The 22,111-nt window shown below is 47.9% G+C and overlaps 1 protein-coding gene across 13 annotated transcripts in view; it reads right to left on the bottom strand.

Annotated features, from left to right (window-relative positions):
* SLC39A11 (solute carrier family 39 member 11) overlaps positions 1-22,111 on the bottom strand; it is a 411,797-nt gene that overhangs the window by 259,977 nt on the left and 129,709 nt on the right. For 11 of the 13 annotated variants that reach the window (XM_048818934.2, XM_048818936.2, XM_075119187.1 and 8 more), the window contains one exon: positions 6,201-6,371. The exons of 1 other annotated variant lie outside the window; for it this stretch is intronic. In XM_048818934.2, coding sequence (XP_048674891.2) covers positions 6,201-6,371 — 171 coding nt within the window. Of the gene's footprint in view, positions 1-6,200; positions 6,372-8,623; positions 8,747-22,111 lie in introns of those variants that run through there. One more of the 13 variants, XM_075119192.1, reaches the window with a different exon arrangement.

Here is a 22,111-nt window from a genome sequence, read left to right as displayed (position 1 = left end):
AACGTTGAGGCCCCAAAGGGCCACACAACCAAGAAATAAAACAGGGATGCTCTTTTGGAAACAGAAGGCCAGGTAAGTACAAACCCCCTCATCAGAGGGGTTTGCAACTGGCCTGCGAGTTACCAGCCCTAGAGGCTCCCAGTGCTATTGCTTCACGTCCTTAGACAGGGCATGCTGGGAAGCTGCCCAGGAGGCATGGTCCAGTGGCTAGGGCTTTGGACTAGGAGTCAGGAGACCTGGCTTCTATTCGCACCGCCAACGCTAACTGAGACTCTGGGCAAGTCACCTCACCTCTCAATGCCTCAGTTGCACAAACTGTGAAATGGAAATAACGCTTGTAGGGGGCTTCAATATCAGTGGACAGCACTAGACGGATGTTACGCTCATTCACTAAGGCTGGCCTGCCTATGCAATGCTAAGGGAAACACACAGGTCAACGAGAAAGGAAAGCGAGCCCCCACTCTTCTAAGAATGGAGCTCAGTCTAAACATCGCCCCACACGTCGATACTGAAACCCATTCAACTTCTGCCCCGACAAGGCCGTTTCCACCTCGCATGCTTTGCCAGCCTGTCCACTGGAAGTTAGTGAAATCTGCAGTGGCTGCATCCAAGCTGGAGCGGTATGTATCCCTGCCTCGCATGCACTTGATGGCCTCAGGAAAAGCAGCCATGGGGAAGACCGTATTTGTGACCCAGGGAGCCTTGCAGCAGGAGATGAACAGAACTCACTTGCTGAGCTGTAACAGATACATTCACAGAGCGCTGCTCTCCCACACCACCCTAAATGTTAAACTTTAATGCTGTGACCTTTAAGAAGTAGGAGATTATTTCTGAGGCTCAATAACTGCCCAAGGGGGGCTTTGTGCAGTGTCAGAACAAAAAAAGGTTACAACAGCCCCTTCGAAGAGCACACTCCAGCAACGGAGAGATTATGGTCATTAACCTATTGCTTTGGGTGACACTTTGTTCCTTCCTTTACAAAGGTTTGTTTCCTCAGTGACAGTCAAAATAATCCACAATTCCTTAGCACACGCTGAGCAGGATAGCAAGAGAGAAATGCATGCAGGCACCTATTCACGCCTGTGCCTCCCGGCAGCTTCAGCTGAGGGATAAAATCCAGTTACGCTGTTTTCAACTCAATCGCTCGCAACCTTTATCTTTTGGCTTCTACTTAAAACTGTGGTCACCTTTAAAGCAGCTACCGCCCTATCTTCATGCTGTTCATGAGCACTCCACACTGCAATTAGTGCAACTGCTCATTATTATTTGTTTTGCAGTAATGCTTAGGAGTCCCAGTCCCAGAGCAGGTCTCCATTGTGGTAGGTGCTGTACAAGACATAGTACAATGACAGTCAGTTTCCCTTTTGGAGGGGAGGGGTTTGCAAACGCAAATGGCGACGTCTTTGCTTTTAACTAAGCATTACCGGTGTTTTTCTTTTAAAAAAAAAGTCACTATTCCGAGAGATCTTAATTTTGGTAGTAGCTTGCACTTAGTTTGGGGCACGGACAACCTTTTGGTTCTGTGTTTGCAAAGCACCTGCCACTACCAAATCCAGCACTGCAACTCCTAGGCACAGTACCACAAGCCAAATCATACATTTGAACAAAAGTCTGATTTGGAGGGATATGTGAATTTATGTCCCCTGGTTCTCCCAGACGGTGGAAGAGTCCATGTGGGAGGTCTGCTGCTCACCTGCTTTAATTAAAAGGGATTAAAATCAGTTTGATCTCCAACACAAAGCAAATGTTTTCTTTATTTTAAAAAACAACATTTTTTACAAATTCCTATTCAATTAAGATCCCACAGATTTTATTTGAGATCTCTGAAAGCACTGTCTGTAGTTTATTAGTCAGAGAACTCTCATAATTAAGACAAATTGTTTTCCTGTGCTGTAGTTTTATAGCTGTAAGCACAGATTTCAAGTTGTTACAACTCAGCAACTGAGTTTATCACGTATGGGATGTGCCAGATTGGAAGAAGCTGAATTAAAAACATCAGAAGGTGGAAACTGATTTTTTTTTTTTTTAAATCACAAACTACAAAAATTCCTGAGAAAGAGAAAAGCCACTCAAGGAACCAGGAACAGATTTTCCTAATTTGGGAGACCAGTCAGGATTTGCTTGCATACAGGGAAAGTTACACACAACTCATTTTGCAGACACGAGTCTCACTGACTCAATCAAGTGGAGTTTTCTGGTGGAGATTCAGGCATACAGAATTGGCCTAACTCTGCTCCCACTGAATTCAATGGTAAAACTCTCCCTGAAGGCAACGGATTGTGTCAGCACTTCTGAAAATTCATACGACCAACTCTCATGAGTTTATCACAAGTCTCACGGTATTTGGCATTTTTCCTAAAGCCACCCATGGCTGAAATCACTCTTATTAACTAAGAATCCCAGCTTTAATTTAAAAAGTGTTTAATTTAAAGAGAAGAGCTTGAAAATGTGAACCCCAAATGCCCCAACAGAAGAGAACAACTAAAAGAACCTCATCTTTATAGTTTTTTGCATCTCATGATAAAAATACGTGAAGTGAAGACTCCTATAAAGAAGATACATCAGGTACAGCTGTTCGCCCTCTTTTCTCACACAAGAGAGCAAGGGGGCACGCAACAAGAAGCAGCAAATTCAAAACAGATGAAGGAAGGAAACACGCTTTCACACAATGCAGAACCGGCCTGTGGAACTCATTGCCACAAGGGATCATTTAGGCGAAGATTTTAACAAAAAAAGACAGGAGTGTTAATTGGGTAATTATCAGAGTATTAAAAAACCCCAAACCAAGAGTTTTTGAATGGAAAATGGGCATCAATCAATTTAGATATCAAGTCACGAGGCCTAAGGGCATAAACTGATTAGGAGACGTTCCAATAACTTACTCCTGGGGGAATTACGCAGAATTTATGTCCCCCGCAGATTTCTTTACTTCCCCACAGAAAAATGACTTTTTGACAGGGAATCCACAAGAGCGGTCATGCGACCCTCCCCAGCAGTATGTTTCAGGTGCCTAGGGCAGCCATCAGAGGGGTAAATCACTGTGGGGCAGGAGGCGGGACTGGGGAAGACCCAGCTGGTGGCTCCTACCCTGCACCGGGCTCAGCTGCTAGTCCCAGCTGGGCAGGATGGGACTTCTTCGTCCCCTGCACGGCACCTGGGGCTGGGTCAGACCCAACCCCCAGATTTCTCCCCTGGCTGCAAGAATCTCTGCAAACTCCCCCTGCCCCCAGCTTCCTGCACCCATTGCTTCTCAGCTGCAGGGGGTGGGGTCCCTGTACAGGGAGCTGCTCCCCCATTCACCCAACCCCCGTGCATCCAGACCCCCTCATACTCAGACCCTCCTGCTGAGCCTCACCGCCCTGCACTCAGAACAGCCCCCGCACTCAGAACCCCCCTGATGAGCCCCACTTCCCCCTGCACCTGGACCACCCCGACAAACCACCCGCACCTGGATCCCCACCCCACCCCACCGAGCCCCAACCAGCTGCACCTAGATCCCCTCCCCACTAATCCCCACTCCCCCAGCATCTGGACCCTCACCCACTGAGCTCACCACCCCAGACCCCTCAGCTGAGCTCTATCCCCCCACACCCAGACACCCCCCTCCCCGCTGAGTCCCAACCACCTTCACCTGGACCCCCCTGCAGAGTCCCATTACCGTTGCATCCAGAACCCCCCAACAAGCTCCCACACTGAGCCGCCCGCACCCAGATTGCCCCACACAAAACCCTTTCGACCCACACCTGCAGAATTTTAAAATATTGTGCGCAGAATTTTAAAATTTTCTTGGCACAGAATGCCCTCAGGAGTAATAACTGCCGACTGCTGAGTTTCTTGCATCTTCCTCTAAAACAGCTGACAGACCACTGGGCTAGATGGATTATTCCACTGACCCACCCAGGCAATTCCTGTATTCCTATCCCAGATCAAAAGGCTCAGCATGCTGAATTTACTACTTGTCTTCATCCACCCTCTAGTTTGTTCACACTGTAAAATAAATACTCTGCGCAATATGTCACTATAGCCAGTGCTAAACAATGAGATATAGCACACACAGGTTGGATTTGTGGCACCTGGGAGAATTTTAAATCAGAGATTCTTGGCTTTTGCAAGTTTAAAGAATCAACCCTAATGCTGCATTAGATGACATTTTATTTGCAGTTAATCTTGTACTTGCTCACTGGCCACTCAGTGATACAAGCCTGCACAAGCTTTCAAGCAGTTTCAATGAATCTAGAGCAGGTTTTCACAGGCGCATGATAAAAACCCCGGAATTTTTCCTATACCTGCAGCTTAGCACTGATGCAGCTACACCATGGTTGACACTTGCTGAAAAACAAGTACTAATTTTGCTAATACAGACAAGGCCATCATAGTCCTGGGATGCACAATTAATTAGCGTTAGCAAAGCACTTGAAGATCATCCAACAAAAGGTGAAGCGGAGATATTATCGTGCACCCTCCTTGGGATCACAGAAAGCCTAGTTAAGTGAATGCCTCCACCAAGAGGCAGTAGATGGAGCAATGAAGGACAGTGAAAAATGATTACAGGCTGAAATGAAGCAACTGATTTCAACGAGACAAGCAAGCAACAGAAGGATGGAAAGAATGCAGTTTTTGAAATTCATGAGCAGAAAGCGCACACACACACCAACCCACGGCTACTACCTCCAGCTTCATATTTCTACAATTTTTTTGGCATTTGGCTCCTGACTGTCCTTGAAGTGGATACAAGAGCTGTGATCAAAGCCACATAATTCTGAGCCTTTTCACATGAGTCAACAGAACAGAGAAGCATCCAATAACAAAATTTAAAATTACAGTTCTGCCACAGCAGCAAGAAGCCACCCTTAAAATCAAAAAGCACACACACCAGAACAAGGAAACTTCCAGAGTCTCAGTTTTGATGGGAAGAGTGTCTTTTGTGTTTAGTATGCGGTAGCAGCTACCCTGCCACAGAGTGATACAGTCATCATGTTTTGGAATCCTGCTTTCTCAAGCGAGCACAGAGAATCCAGCATTTCAGTCTCCCCAAAGGCAAAGCTATGTAGATCAGCTTCCTTCTATCCCTCCATAACACAGGTTACACACGTAAATCAAATAAGAGCTCTTCTAACAAGGAAAAGAGATAGAAAGGGGAGGAAAAAGAGCACGCAAGGAAAGCAGACAAAGCGTTATCCTGTCTTACCCCCAGCATAACAAAGAATTACAAAGCAACTAAGTGTTGTCAACTCTCACAATGTTAATGCCAGTCCTGTGATATCAGTTTTTCTTAAAGCCCCAGCTCCTGGATTCATGTGATTGTGAGAATCTCAGCTTTTTTTTAATTAACCAAAAAGAAAACGTTTCTGTCCCTCATGGTTACAGAGCAAAGCTTGAAAATGCAACCCCTATCAGCACAAAGACCAGCAGACAAATAAAAAGCCAAACAGTCATTATTTTTAAGACCTCATGATTTTTAACTCTTGTGATTTGGGGGGATGGAGGAGGGGAGTCTGATATGATTTTTAAACACTTGGGGCTGGCAGTAGGGGGAGACCCAGGGAATTTAGAACACAGTGCAGAGTCAGGAGGCATTCTCCCGAAACTGCCACCTGCTAATGTATGTTGGTGATTCAGCCTTTACAGGACTGAATAACATGAACACAGACAAGCAAGACCAGCTGTAGTAGATTTAATCAAAAAGGTGCCCAGATGCTACTGTGATGGGAGCCATCTGCAATAATCAAACAGCTATAAAAAACAAAGCAGCCATTCCAAAATCCTTGATGTGGTGGCATCAACTAGGCTATGCCTCTCATCCAACCGAGGAAATGACATCTTCAAGAACAGGCCACTGCAAGTGACAAGGTGGGTGAAATAGTATCTTTTATTGGACCAACATCTGTTGATGGAAGGGACAATCTTTTGAGCTTCACAGAGCTCTTCCTTAGGTCTGGAAAAGGTAATCAGAGTGTCTAAGCTACATAAAAGGTAGGACAGATTGTTAAACCCAAGAGGGTCGCACAGAAGGTATGATAAACACTCTGGTTACCTTCTCCAGAGCGGAAGAAGAGCTCTATGAAGCTTGACAGCTTGTCCTTTCCACCAACAGAAATTGGTCCAATAAAAGATATCACCTCGCTCACCTCATCTCTATCAGCTCCGGGGACCAACACGGCTACACCCACCCTGCAACTGAAAGCAGACAAGGTGCTGACCTGGAATGTTATGTATCGTTACAGCTAGAATGAGCAGCATAATTCGCCTCCAACTGCTACTTCCTGGGGTCAACGCGCTGTCTCCAGAAGTCTGAGATGCAGATGGGACTTCTGACTGGCTGGCTCCAACGCCCTTCCGCCTCTGATAGGGCTCCCCGTTTTCACCTCTGTCTGAGGGGGAAAAGAGAAATTGACTCGAGATCAGTTCGGAAGGGAGCAGGCTCATGCTGGGAACCATTTGCCCCACCCACAACCAAAAAACCGGCAGGAAAGATGCTGATCATCTGCAGCCTGGAGAAGGTCAAGCCTCCCTCAGCGTTCCACATCCGATGAAGTGGGCTGTAGCCCACGAAAGCTTATGCTCTAATAAATTTGTTAGTCTCTAAGGTGCCACAAGACCTCCTTTTCTTTGTACGGTATTATAGAAGCTGTTTTGAGGCTAACTTGATGAATCTACGTATTGAAATAACCATCGGTTATGAGGATTGTCTGCCCCATTCTTTGCAGTTTGCCCTGATTGAGCTCCCCAGGACCCCAGTCACACAGGGTCTCAAAAAGAACCAGCCCATTTCAAGCCCCCATGCACAAGACCTGCCTCCTGGGAATCACAGGACTGGAAGGGACCTCGAGAGGTCATCTAGTCCAGTCCCCTGCACCCATGGCAGGACTAAGGATTATCTAGAGCAGGGGTTGGCAACCTATGGCACGCGGGCCAAACACGGCACGCGAGCCAATTTTTAATGGCTCGCTGCTGTCTGCCGGACCCGGGCAGACAGCAGCGGGCCATTAAAAATCCTACCCGGCCTGCCCTTTTCTGCCTCCCCCGCCCACCGCCCTCTCCTTGCAGGGCAGGCAAGCTTCCCCCTCCCCACACCTGTTCCCCCAGCGGGCCGGGTTCCTGCCCCTCCTCCTTTCCCTCCCTGTGGCTGATCAGCTGAGGGCCCTTGCTAGGGAGGGGGAGAGGTAAAAGCAGAGCTGCACCGTGGTCTCTGCTCCGGGGACCTTGGGGAAGGAGGTGGAATCAGGGCATGACCCCTCCAGCCCCCTGCCGTGAGCCGCTCAGGGCAGGGGGCTGGAGCACCCCCACGACTCCAGCCCACACCCACAGCCCTCTGCCCTGACCCCTGCACACACCCCCATACCCCAGCCCTCTGCTCTGATCCCTGAACCCTCCTCACACACACTCAGACCTCTGCCCTTACTCCTGCACCCCCCCACACACACCCCAGCCCCCTGCCCTGACCCCTGCACCCCCTCTCCCGACCCCAGCCCTGACTCCGGCACCCCCCACACATACCCAGCCCTCCCAGCCCACTGCCCTGACTCCTGCACCCCCCTCACATACCCAGCCCCCCCACACCCCATGCCCTGACTCTTACACCCCCCCACATCCCCACTCCCACCCTGAGCACCAAACGGGAGCTCCTGCACACACACACACACACACCCCGTCATTCCCACCTGCACCCCTCGCACCAAATGGGAGCTGCCCAGGTAAGCGCTTCACACCCAAACCTCCTGCCCCAACACTGAGCCCCCTCCCTCATTCTAGCTCCTGGCCAGACCCTGCACCCCAACCTGCTCCTTCACCCCCAGGCCTGCTCTCAGCACACTCCCACCCTCATCTCAGTGCAGAGAGAGGAAGAGAAGGGCTAGAACCAGGGAGAAGGTAGGTACCCACTCTATGTGGACAGGGCTGGGACTCCAGACTGGCAGCGGGCTGAGCGGGGCCGGCAGCCGGGACCCTGGTTGGCAGGAGCCGGCGGACAGAACCCCAGACCGGCAGCAAGCTGAGCAGCTCAGCCCAATGACAGTCTGGGGTCCCAGCCGCTGACCCCGCTCAGCCCACTGCCAGTCTCGAGTTCTGGCCGCCGGCCCCTTGCCAGCCAGGGTCCCGGCCACAGGCCCCGCTCAGCCCGCTGCCAGCCTAGGTGAACGGAACCCCAGGCCGGCAACCAGCTGAGCGGGCCGGCGGCGTAAGATCAGCATTTTAATTTAATTTTAAATGAAGCTTCTTAAACATTTTGAAAACCTTGTTTACATACAACAATAGTTTAGTTATATAATATAGAGGCTTATAGAGAGAGACCTTCTAAAAACGTTAAAATGCATTACTGGTGCGCAAAACCTTAAATTAAAGTGAACAAATGAAGACTCGGCACACCACTTCTAAAAGGCTGCCAACCCCTGATCTAGACCATCCCTGACAGGTGTTTGTCTAACCTGCTCTTAAAAATCTCCAGTGATGGAGATTCCACAACCTCCCGAGGCAATTTATTCCAGGGCTTAACCACCCTGACAGCCAGGAAGTTTGTCCTAATGTCCAAGCTAAACCTCCCTTGCTGCAATTTAAGCCCATTGCTTCTTGTCCTCGCCTCAGAGGCTAAGAAGAACAATTCTTCTCCCTCCTTCTTGTAACCAACCTTTTATGTACTTGAAAACTGTTATGTCCCCTCTCAGTCTTCTCTTTTCCATCTGTTGCTGAAGGAAGGCACCATTGTATTCAGTTATGTTTTCATTCCCAGGTTTGGAACATGTCACTGCCTATAGTCAGGGGCTGCTCCCGACCACCTTCAAAAGACTTGCCTCATTTTCATCTGCTAACATGTTTTCTGTTAAGCCAAGACTCTCAGACTCTCCCCAACCCAGGTTCCCAGCAGGACATTAACTGGCACCAGGCTCTACTTTGGCCAGCATTTTAAAAGCCCGTCAGTAAACTCCACGCATCAGGGCTGTGAAAGGACAGAATAAGCAATGGCCTGCACTATAATCAAGACCACTCAGAGAGAGTCTCTCTCTGTTCATCTTCAGTTTGAAAAGGCGAGAAGCAGCCAAGAAATTACATGGGCAGAAATTCCTGAACCTCACACAAGCAACAGCTGCTGCTTTGCACTAAAAAAGATTTGACATTTTAGATGCACTTAACTCTCCCCCTCCCCCGACCTCAGAATTTTAATGGCAAACAAACAAGTGCAAGAAGTCATCTGAAATTGTTCTGATTGAATGTCACTTGCTTCCCATGCCATTTCTAGGCAGGATAATGCTCATCTATCGCCTTGCACGTTGCAAAGCATGGATTTTCAATGCCAATTAAGAATCTTTGCATAAAAGTGCTCATGCAGATTGACATCCAAGGTCACCAGAGGAAAGGGTGTGTGTGTGTGGTCATTTTATAATTCACCTCATGCCATCTATAATGGGGGGGGGGGGGAGGAAAAGCGCTTAAAAGCATTCTGAGGAGAGTCTCAACAGCAACAAAAAATACTGTCGGGATTAAATTTTCAACACCAAAGAATCAGCACATTTTAGGGATCAGAAAAACAACAGGAAAGCTGGAAACAAAAATCAGACGCCATGTGACCAGCCAGTTCTTCATGGATGTCAGCATGGCAACCACCACAATGTACCACGCTCCTGGGGTATATCTGACTGATGTTACCCAGCTCAGCAAACTAATCTGCTCACAGATACTTGCACTTCTCTTTTAAAGCAACATCTGCAGCCACGATGGCTGTCACAATACTAGCAAATAATACACAGGACCAGACACCCGGTCAGCCCAAAACTCAAGCCAAACCAACAGTTTGTGCTAACATTTGCTTGCAGGATTTCATTCCTGTCCAAGGATAAACAGAACTTTATTTGTCAGTGGGAAAGGAAAGCCAAGTGAGTGATGCAGACCCGATAGCGGGGATTAAAAACCCGAGAGTGGCTTTTTTGATGTATAGCCAGTGCCCGGGCTTAGTTTATTTGCTTTTAACCGGGTAGCTCTTGCTTGTGTTTTTCAATAAGTTAGTCCTTGGGCTATGGAGCTTCCTACTCAAACATTCAAAATCTGGGACTGCGTAGAACTTGAAAGGTGGAGTAGATGATCGCAAACAGGAATGAGAGGGAGGGCCAATTCTGCCCCATCTTCTGACCAGCTAAATAATCACCAGGCGTTACAATAAACTACGAATGTGGTTGAAGACTCCAAACGTGAATGGAATCTTCTGAGCCTTCACCCAGACCTGTAATGCCCACAAGAGCATCACTTAATTGCAGAATGGCCATGGTTCAGTATTATCTATCCCCCAGCCATGACAGCATTGTGTCCCCATAGGATATTTTTCTGTACTTTGCCCAGCCTAATTCCAAAATTTCCAAGCTCTGGGGCTCTCTGTCTCCCATGGGAGATTATTCCACAGCCCAACAGATATGCCAAGAAAATTTTCAGCCCAAACATCCCCTCTCTATTCCATTGAATGCTTCCTTCCTTATGCACCATGTTTATCCTTTTCAGGTAATGCCCCTCTTTGGCCTCCTGCCTTCTACCACCACTCGAGATGTTCAACACTATGGGCCATCGCCAGGGCACAGGGGACAAACAACCCTTCAGAGTAGATGGCAGAAAGAGAGAGCGCCACGTGTATGGGGAGAGGGCTGAAGCTTTCTGGGGCTGCAGTTTAATAGGTGCTAATGGTGTGGACAGTGTGCCCGAGAAGGGAATACAGCAGGGGTACCAGGGAGTTTGGGCATATGAAGGACCAGTGGTAATATCAAGCCCTGTAGCTGAAGATGAAGACGTGCTGGACCTCACTCACCTGGGCTGCAGTTGGTGTTCAGAGAAGCGGTGCACACTGTTTTCTCGCTGGTGAGCGTTTAGCTCTTTCGGGGTCTTTGATGTTCTCTATTTATTTTTAAGACCGAGCTGCACAAGAGCAGATGCGCACACTCTGCAGAGAGATGAGGGAGCTCAACTTCGGCTTTTAAGAGAGACTGCGCCCGGCTTCCCACTGGGTGGAGCTATACAAATGTACACTAGCTGAAGTTCTGGACTTTCACCCGCCTTTTCTATGTAGGCTGGTTCTAAGATATCCGTTGTGCTCATGCCTCTAGTATTCTCCTTTTGCAAACGTTCTCCTGTAAGATCAGACATTTTGCATGATGGTTTACCTCTTTGACCTACAGTGAAATTTCATTCCTAAAATTCAATGGTGGGTAGGTGCCCAATTTTCTCAGACGTCTTTGAAAATTTCAGCCACGCTCTCTCCTCTCTACCGCTCAATTTGGAAAACGGGCATAACATCCCTGTGCTGCAGATATTGTGAGGATTCACCCATTAATGCCAGAAAAGGGCTCAGCAAGAGAATACCCTCGTCTGATACAACTGCTTCCCCTCTGATCAATTCAACAACTAATCCAACCACTGCATTGGGCCTTTTCTAGTGCATGGATTTTCCTCGTTGGCTGAGGTGAGACATTTCCACCATCTCGCATAAAAGATGCAAATATCAGCTGGGGAGCAGAGCAACTCTAACGAATATTCAGAAGACAATCTGTTGCCTAAGGATTTGGAGTCAAAGCACTTACTTGGTACCCAGATGTGTTGGCAAGCTCATCAAGCAGACAGTGGGCTCAATTTTCCACCAGTGCTCATGTTTCTCAAGCAGTTTAACCTTCTCAGATGTCCAGGTTGTACAGCTGTTGGGCCACTGATTGGGTAGCAAGCCAGTTGCCAAAGTCTAATTACGTGCTTAGAGGGGCTGGTTTAGTTTTAACCTCACCCTTCATCCATTTTACCTTATTCTGACAGTAACAGAATCAGATTATGCAAAGGCTACAAGTGAAGCATAACTGCAACGTAGAGCATTAGTGTTGCTTGGGGCATGCGATAAAGTGTATCTATAGCAACCCCTTCGGATATTCCTTTCTGCATATGAGTGTACGATAAATGCAGATTCCAGTATCATTACTGGATCAAAAAATACTAAAAACCAGATCAAAAAATACTAAAACACACACATACACCCCTAACTTGTAACAACGCAATGTTACCTTGGAGGCTCTTTCATCTCTTATAGAACCATTTCATCTCCTATTGTGTATCGATGGGCGCTACATACAGAGAGAATACAGAGAGAGGAAGAGCGTGATGATTGCATCACTAAATGTTCCTGAATATATATATATATTTTAAGCTTCATGATGCAACCTGCCCTTAACCCTCACTTAGTGTTTCTGATCTTTGGACACTGATTAAAATGTACGATGGGCCAAGAGGCTGATCACAGGACTGGGAGCCCAATATCTCTGCCACGATTTCCCCTATCTCTAAAGCAGCAATGGTAGTCATCTCCTGGGGTATGGAGAAGGTTAATCATTGCTAGCAGACAGAGCACAATATGAGCATAACATATTCGTATGCCTGATAAAGGACTTAGGAGCACATTCCACTGACTTATTTCACAGATCCCACAGTGCATTACACAGATGGGAAAATATCATTCATTAACCCCATATTACAAAAGGGAAAATGGGGTACACAAAGGCTAAAGGACTTGCCCAAGGGCATGTGGTGGGTCAGTGGCAACGCTGACAAGAGAACCCAAGTCTGCAGATACTCAGCCTGGTGTCCTAGCTCATTCAGAGTTATTAAGGTCAGAAGGGACCACTGTGGTCATCTAGTCCAACCTCCTGCATGACACAGGCCAGAGAATCTCACCCAGTAATCACTGCATTGAGCTTACAACTTCGATTTGAGCTAGGGCATAAAAAAAACACAGTCTCAGAGCCTGGGTCAGCTGGCTCAGGCTATGGGGCTAAAAACAGCAGTGTAGACGTTCAGGCTCAGGCTGCAGCCTGGGCTCTGAGACCCCCCAAGAGGGGAGGGTCTGAGGGTATGTCTACATTGCAATTAAAAACCCATGGCTGGCCCCTGCCAGCTGCCTCAAGCTAAGGGGCTGTTTAATTGCAGTGTAGATGTCTGGGCTAGGCTGGAGCCTGGGCACCAGGGTCCTGCGAGGTCCGAGGGTTCCAGAACCCAGGCTCCAGCATGAGCCTGAATTGTCTACACTGAGATGTCCCTTAGCCAGAAACAACTGGCCCGCGCTGAGTTCGAGTGTCTAATTACAGAGTCCACACCTTCAGGGTCCAGACTCCAGCCAGACCATCTACACTGCCAGAACATCGAGCCTGCAAGCCCAAGTTAGCTGACCCAGGCCAGCCACAGCCATTCTGCTGGTCTTTTGTTGCCATGTAGCCATACCTCCAGACTTGGGCAGTCTTCAAATAATGGAGACTCCATCAAGTTCCCAAGTAAATCGTCCCAGCCATTAATCATCCTCACTGCTAAAGATGTGTGCCTTATTTCTCCTCTGAATTCATCTAGTTTCAGCTTCCGCTCACTGCATCTACCTAGGGTTTTTTCTGCTAGATTAAAGAACTGCCTCCTATCAGAAATCTCTTCCCCATTTGATACCTGTAGACCATGATCAAGTCACCTCTTAACCTCCCTTTGAATACTAAACAGAATGAGATCCTTAAATCTCTCACTATAAGGCGTATCTTCTCGACCTGGTAGCTCTTTTCTGAACCCTTTCCAAGTTGTCCACAGCCTTTTTGAAGTGTGGACACCAGCACTAGGCACAGGATATCCAGTAATCACTTCACTAATGCTGAGTCAATTCTGTGGTAAGATGAGGCCCTGAAACATAAACCCTTGTATCAGAGGCCTGGTACAAACCTAAGGCCTGAACTAAAGGAATGGTCAAGACTTTGCCAACATAAAGCCAAGTTAAGCTGTGAGCCAGAGACAGGCTCTGCCCACAGAAGCTGACAAGAAGGAGGCTGATGTTGCAATTATACACATACCTAACAGGTACTAAGCACTAGTAAGATAAACATGTGCCAGGATGGTACCAGAACAGTCCGGGACTAGCACATTCCACACAGCTAACAAGGAACAGGCTGACCCATCCTAAAGACAGGGTCAAAGGAATAACACGATGGATAGAGTTGTTTTGTTCAAGGTGAGCGGCGGCAACCTAACACGTAGAGGGGTTGCACCTCTGTATGTCAGGACCAACATGTAACTTGTTGGTACCTGTGTATAAAAGGGTACCCCTGAAGAGCTGTTTTAGTCTGGCCTAGGGGGCAGTGGAGAGTCCCGTCACTGACTGAGCCGGTCCATTGTCAGGGGCACATGTTCGTAATATGTCCTGTAGAGTCTGCAGGGAACTATTACTGTTACTATTACTGGCTTCGTTTGCCAATAAACCTGGCTGGGTGCCTTCGTCCCTTATAGGAGACTGTGGTCATTGAGGGGTCTCTCGGGGTCTGCTGTGTCAGCGATCTGCAGAGCCGGGGCAGCACGCAGAGGGAACGCATGCACGCAGCCGACCGGTATCAACACTGGACAAAGTAGAGCACCACACCGGTGACGTCTGACAACAAATACCACCTCATCACACCTTCCCACCTCCTCCTCAGGCAGAAAGTTAGGAAGCAAAGAATATAAAGGAATAGGATAAAACCCCGATGAACTTTATTTGATACCCTATGTCCTCCTGTCTGAAGCCCAGTTATAATGGCCAGTTACAGGGCCAGGATGAGACATATTAAAAAAAAATCAAGATTTGTCTGCTACCCAATATTCTGCATGGCGCTATCTGGCCCAATCGAAGAAACTGCATCAATTCATAGCCCCATAGCACAAAGGCAGCTTTATCTCAGCAAGCTCCCTCATCAGCATCACCATTATGGGATCATCGTCAGGTCGGCTTCCTTGACGTACACCCCCAGTCAATGCGAGAAAGGAGGGAAATCATCTCTAAGAGATGGAGGAGACAATGCTTCCCCTGATCAGTGGTATTCAAGGCATGGAAATGTTATCCAGGCAATCAGCAGGCACTTGTTATGCCCAAGGCCTCCCATCTGCTGTGTGGGGCTAGATAGTTTTGCTGAACGTGCTGCAACTCGCCTTCCGATGTTTCTTCCTGTGCGTCCAACCATCAGCTGTTGGAGCACAAGTTCAGACCCTGTAAGAGCCCTTGTGCGCTAGCTAGAGGGACACACACAAGATGGGTCTACACAGAAGTTGGAAAGCGTGACTGCAGCGCACACAGACCAACCTGGCTTTGATCAAAACTAGCACGAGCGAACGTAACTCGAGCTAGCTTTGCTCTAGCTAGATCGAGGGCACGTCTATCCATGCAGCCGTCATCCATCCTGATTGCACTAGAGATGCACCACGGAGAAAGGGGCCGCACTCAACGCTGGGGCAAAACTCCCATCAACTTGAATAGAGAACAGAGAGGCCCTACTCCGCCCACCTCCCGGCCCTGGCTAGAGTGGTCTGTGCAGGCAGACGAGGGGTCAGGCAGACCCTCGCGGAAAACGGTGCGCAACACACTCCAAAAAAACAGGAGCTGGCTTTGGGTGAACCCTGCCAAGGGGTGGGCTAACTCTGCCAGCACTCAGGGACTCAGCTCACAGGGCACGTTTGAAAAGAAAGACGGAGCGTTAACACGGTTACTAGTTAAATAAGGGTGAAAATAAAAAGCACTGGCATCTGCCAAGCCTGCAAACCCCCACACACACACACAAAAACTCCCCACCCCAAAAAAACAACTTGCAGAAGCTCAGGTGCAGGGGTGTTCTGGGGGCAGGAGAACCATGGCGCGGACATCCCAGCTGCCAGGGTGCAAACTAGCAAAACCCCACCTGCACTGAGGGCCAAATCAGCCTCCTGCCACATCCCCTCTGCCCCAGCCCTGACTCAGGTCCTGTCTCTCTAGCTGCCAGGCAGTGCTGCTGAGCAACACCACACGGGGTGTCCCTAGTAAGCGGCCCGGACAAAGCCTGACTGCTGGAAGCGCTCCTCTCAGTCATGTCCCATTTTAAAAGGCTGGCTTCCCGCAACGGGGCCGTCGCGGGCTGAAAGCTGCTTATGGCTGGGAAACGAATCCAGCTCCCTGTAACAGCACCTCTGTGAGACCAGCATAGCCCGCAAAACAGAGAGCGACAACTAGCCATGCATGGCACTGGGGACATCTGATCACAACACAGGGGCTTTGGGAAGGGGTGGGCAGCCTGTTTTCCCCTGGTAATCTCTGGTCACCTCCATTTTATAAATGAGGAAACTGCTGCACAGAGAGCGAAGGGACTTGCACTTGCCCACAGTCACACAGCTAGCCGTCGGTGGAGCCAGGAATAGAACCCAGGTTTCCCGAGTTGTAGTCCTTTGCTTTGGCCGGGAGAGCATCCTTCCTATTTTTTAAGCTTCCGTGCTGCTGCTTTTTTTTTTTTGACAGTGGAAAGAGAGCTGAAATATTACCTGCATTGCCAAAACTTGACTCTCAGAGCAAAAAACAAAGTCAACAACTTTGCTTTGGCGCCAGTTCTGTTCAAGAGCGAGTTAATCTCTTTTCCTTTCATTACAGTCTCCCCTTCAGCTATTTTTCATATGCTATTGCTTTTGGACCAAATTAGCATCTAATTGGAGAGAGAGCTCTGAGCGCATCAGACATCCAAAAAACTAACACTCCCTCTTCTCTCCCCTCCAACCATTCAACGAAAGCCCCAGGAGAAGAGAAGAGACCGTTCATGTTACAGCTCAATAGGGCCGTCAAAACTGGTAAGTCCATAGGAAAAGAACAGTCTGTCACTCAAGCACCTAAATCCTTTTTACCTATTTTTGTTCGGCGTTTTTTCTTGTTTTTAAGGAGCACCATTTCTTATTCCCACATCGCCACCCCATACGTTGTGGGTTACATAATGAGGCACCAAACAGTCCATCAGATCTCCCTGAACATCAGATGACAGTGATGGGCACCACAGAAACAGCTACCAATAAAGCGAAAATAAAGTCGAGAGAGGAGGGAAAGACTGGGAAATATTCAGGACCAAGCTTTCATGCTGTGCTTGGCCCAACACCTATAGCCACCTTTCAGCTCTCCTGAGCCTAGGGCCAACCCAACTGGATTAATTTACACTGGCTAACATGCCCTTCTGCCCTGGTCACACCTGCAGTGACCTCCGCACCTGGGGAGACGCGGAAAGAGCTTAAAGCTGGCAGCCCTATGCCACCCAGACATGCCCCTGCACCTGAGGAGCTCCCAGCTGATCTAGTAGGGTAGCTTTAACATCCTCCTTTATGCCAACTAAGTGGGCATAAAGTGCCTGGGGCCAGGAACAGGTCTTTTGTTTTAGGCCATAATTATCTGCAATTGTCAGAGCCACACAGAGATTCTGTTACCGACCTGGGACCATAATGTAGCACTGCAGAGTGCAAGGCGGGTGGGGGGTGAGGAGTCGGGGTGTTTGATGCTGGGTTTATTTTTTAATTAAAAAAAGGGGTTTTTAAGTGAACTCATTTAAGCTTCGGGCCCAGCCTTGACAATCTTCTCTAGGGGAAAGGGTGTGTTTAAGACCCTGTTAGCTAACAAGTGGGAAAATACTAGTGAAGGAAAGACAGCCTGTTCACACACGTTAACAGGTTGAGGTAAACTCCGGTCACACACGTGAAAACTACAGACGGCCTTGTCTTCGCCAGCGTTTTCCCTGGTGTTAGTTACCACAGGCTCGCTAACCCAGCATAAGCACACCCCTTTTTCCCAAGTGAAGACATGGCCTCCGGTCCACAAGGAAGGTGGGGTGAAAACATCAAGTAATACATGGGCGAGCTCCTATTACCATCTCATGGGCCATAACACTCACAACTGCTCCCCCAAGGATAACAGTGCATGAAGGACCCAATCAGAATTTCCCAGCCTGGCCTTCTTGCCAATTTAAAAATCAGAAAAAAAATTTAAAAAAAACCTCACACACTTTTTTTTCAGCATGTCTTCAATTTTCTATGGTTTAATGCCGTGTCCCAGGAGCAAAGAGCAACAATCTCCTGACTCCCATTCCCTTTCTTCATTTTCAAGCCCAGAGGATACCAAGTAGGCCCACTGATGCAGTTCACGGGCAATTACGTGCTGTTTTGTTTTGATTCGCTTTCCCCTTCTCCCTACCCTCCCTTCCTTCAAGTACCTAAAAGAGCATAAATTAACCATTATCATTGTGTATAAAACCAAAAGAAAGGACACTGCAGAGAGGCCATGCTCCATAAACGTGGGTAAAAGGGAAAGTTGCTTACTTAAGAATAGAGGCCTTTCCATTGGAACACACCACACAACGCACCAACAAAATGTGTACTCACATCTCAGACGTTATTACTTTATTTTCTTTTGCCCTATTGTGTCCCACATTAACCAGAACAAAATTCAGACTATTCAAGACATTGTCTGGCCAAACCTTCCTTTCCCACCAAGCCATCCTGCTGTCTCTCTGGTTCTGCCAGGTCCCAATTATCCACATAGATTTGATGTCTTCCAAACAGGTTCAAATAACTACACTTCTATGATTTTTTTAAGGCGAGGAAGAGAGCATGGCTACCATATGCAAAGCATGGGTGCATGTATATCTTAACCCAGCATGGCACCAGAGATTAGCAGGGGATTTCTGCGATCAGAGACCTATTTTGGCTATTGAAGTCCATAAGCGCTACTGGTTGCCCAGCATCTGTGAAAAATGAGGATGTGAAGAGTCCCAATTTTGGAGTGCCCCAAATCTCTAGTTGCTTTTGGAAAAAGCTTTGGCCTAAAGGCAGTTTAGCAGAAGTTATTCTTTTGCAGCCCATCAGCCAGCTAACAAACAGCTCATCCTCCCACCATGGCGATATCCTTTGCAACGGAAATCAGATGCTGGAGCCTGCTTGTCACTAGGGTTGCAAGGTTAGACATTCACATCAAACTCAATTAGCCTCTGGCAATGGCTTCCAGCAGAGTTTAAAGAGAAACCACAGAGCTATTATACTTGCTATTTTTAACCTGCAAGTTGGCTTTGAGGAGCTGTGTCTTGGGCTAGTATCAGCTACCTGTTAATAACCCTAAGTCTTGGAATGTGACCCCCGTTTTCTATTCCAACCATCAACAGGAGTCTTGGCCTTTTTCATGAATAGAGATAAATGCACTGAGCACTAACGCACAGAACCGGGAAAGAAGAATCAGGACTCCGGGGATGCAACCTCTTTGTGCCTCTGTTTCCCCATCTGAGTTTAAGGCTACCTAACTCACAAGCCTGATAAGACTTAATATTTGCAAGCAGTTTTGAGATCCCCAGATGAAGCGCGAAGCTTTTTTGGCTCTGGAACTCCCACTGGCAAATACCCATCTCCATCACCCTTAAGACAGACACACAATCTTTCTACAATTAAAACTCAAGTGGCTGCCGCTACTGTTGTGTGGTTACAAAGGTTACATCTACACAGCGCACAGCAGCGAGCCCCTCAGCCCAAGCAACAGGCTCGGGTTTGCAGGACCCTTGCTAGCGCTCTACACACAGCCGTAGATGCCGCACTTTGAAGTTGCGGCTGGAGCTCTGAAGTCCAACCCCTCTCTAGGCTTCGAAGCCTGAGCTCCAGACCGGGCCACAATTTCAAATCTGAGGCTGCCAACCCAGTGGGGAGAATGGCAGCTGCAGGTTTTGGGGATGTACCCAGAAAGCCAGAGCTTGGATCACCTGAAATGCCGGGTTCTCCCTTTGTGTAGTTAGGTGCTCGTGTGCCTAGAAATACCAGTGAAGAACCAGGGTGGGCAAAGTAATATCTTCTATTGGACCAGCTTCTGTGGGTGAGAGAGACAAGCTTTTGAGCCACACAGACCTGAAGAAAAGCTCTGTGTAAACTTGCAAGCTGTCTCTCTCACTCACAGAAGTTGGTCCATTAAAAGACCACTTGGCCTCTTGACTATCCTGGGACCAACCTGACTATAACAACACTGCAAACAACAATGAAGAACCAAGTCAGTCAGAACGTTCCAGCACCCTGTACCAACACCCTGCCCAATGCGCAGTACTGACGAGCACATGGATTTTAACCTGAAGCCAGTTCCACAATGTTTCAGCATTAGGGTCTATGCTCCCCTAAACACAAACAGCCACATTTGACACCACATTTCTCTGTACCTCACAAAGGCCTGCAGTGGATACAGCAAGCCAGCTCTGCTCAAGATAATTAAGTAGCCCAACTTCCATATACGCAGCCACCCCTAGTCATTCCTAGGGAAGGGAAGTCTGCAAATACAGAGGTAACGTTACCTAGCAATCTCAGGCAACCGTGTTTAAGGGTGAGCAGCCCAGTCTTTTCCACACCTATTTGCCACCAAGATGAAGTCTTTTTAGCTTTAATGTACACCCAGAGAAAGCGGATTTGCTACAACACATGCAGCGTGATTCGCTTTTGAAGTACGAGGCGCAACAGACTCATGAGATGTGGCGTTAAGACTGCATCCTCCTGAACGTGGGAGCAAACTGCAGACACTGCGAAGCGCTGGCTGAATACCTGCCCACGGCGCTGCACAAAACTGAAGATAAGGTTTTCCAGCCCCTTCAGGGAGCCCTCTTTTTCCCTTCACTCCCCATTTGGTAGAAGCCCCAAGCAGAACCAACTAATTCTACAACAAAACAGACCAAAAAAACCCCACCCATGATGGCCGTTAAACATGCAAAAATTGAACCATATGCATATGGGAGGGGGGCAGGGAACAGCAGATGCAACTCGACAGAAATCAACTCAGAACAAAATATTCAAGCCAAAAAATCCCCCAAAAAACACCACAATAAAGGAAACTTCCAACATCTTTCCAAAATACTTTGCAAAACAATTTGTTCTGTCTCCAAGACTTCCTGATGGAGCCGCCTTCACAGTTAGCACGTAGGAGCACAGCAGAACAACAGACCAAATGCCAGTCTCTGCCCCCCTGCCCAACTAGGGCTTGGGATGTTGTGGAACCCATTCCGTTACTCCACCGTAGATTTGCTTTGCAAATCAGTAGCCTTTCCTGGCACGCAAATCCTTTCCTATTCTATTCCTTATATAGTTTCTAATATCGTGCTCATCACCCCCAGTATCTGAGCCCCTTCCAGCGGTGTAATAAGCAACCTGTCTGGGAGGCAGTATTGCCTAGTGGCTAGAGGACTGGAATAGAACTTAGGAGACCTATTTCCGGCTCTGCCCCGACCTTCTTGGTGACCCTGAGCAAATCATTCCCTGCTCTGTGCTTCAGTTTCCCCACCTGTAAAAGGGGGGATGATGATACTGACCTCCCTTTGTATAACACTTTGAGATCTACTTTTTCATTGGGTGTTTCAAAAGGGTGATCGCTGCACATGATCAGGGCTCCTACAGAAGCAAAGGGGAGCAGAAAAAAGGTTACACTGGGTGCTGTGCATCGAGAGCTGAAAAGCATGCATGCAAATTCCCTGTTTGCAGGGTGGACGGGTGTCCCAGATGTCGACTCTGATGCAGTGGGGGGGGTTTCATACAATGTTCTCTCCTGAAGAATATACAATCCTTTTGCACATATGCATAGATACATTCACCCCCCTCCCCCGAACGTTTCCCACCCCACATATGGCAGTGTCCTCAGAGCGGTAGTGATGTTTTCTTCAAACCCAGAATACTGAAGTGAACAAACAACACTCAAGCGCCTGTAAACAAATGGAGATAAATGTCACGAGCAACGTTTTCGAAAAAAGCATCTGCATAACTTAGGGACTTAAGTCCCTTGGTTGTGAAATTTTAAACCCCCCCCCCCATATAATGAAATTATTCTCTTGCCTCATCTATTCAGACAGCATGAGATACAAATACCCACGAAACGCACCCTCAACAATAAATCAGAAACCTTGCATAACCAGGAAAGCTTCAGCTATTCCCATTAGGATGACAATTACCAGCCCTCTCCCCATTATCAAATTTCCATAAAAGATTCATTACATGCCTCTTGCTAATGAAAACGAATGCCCAGTCCAGGCCCTCGGCTGCCCATTAGCCTGCCACCTGTGAAGATGCTTACTCATCCCAAGAACAGAGGTACATTTTAAATTAAAAGCAGTTTTTACACTTAAAAGTAGCCAGCACTGTGAATTATTGAAACGAACAAAAGCTTGGGGCATCGTAAGTATTTGATTTGTTACAAATTTAGTTGAAGTGAGCTGTTAAATTAAGATGCCGAAAACACCTTGCCTACTCAAAATACCTGCAGATCTGAGAGAGAGAATAATGAGTCTGAACCTCCGTCTTATATCAAAGAGAAACAGAAGCA

Source organism: Caretta caretta, chromosome 14 (assembly GCF_965140235.1).
Source record: "Caretta caretta isolate rCarCar2 chromosome 14, rCarCar1.hap1, whole genome shotgun sequence".
In the NCBI taxonomy this organism is placed as follows: Eukaryota; Metazoa; Chordata; order Testudines; family Cheloniidae; genus Caretta; species Caretta caretta.
This window is presented reverse-complemented; position numbering and strand designations above follow the sequence as displayed.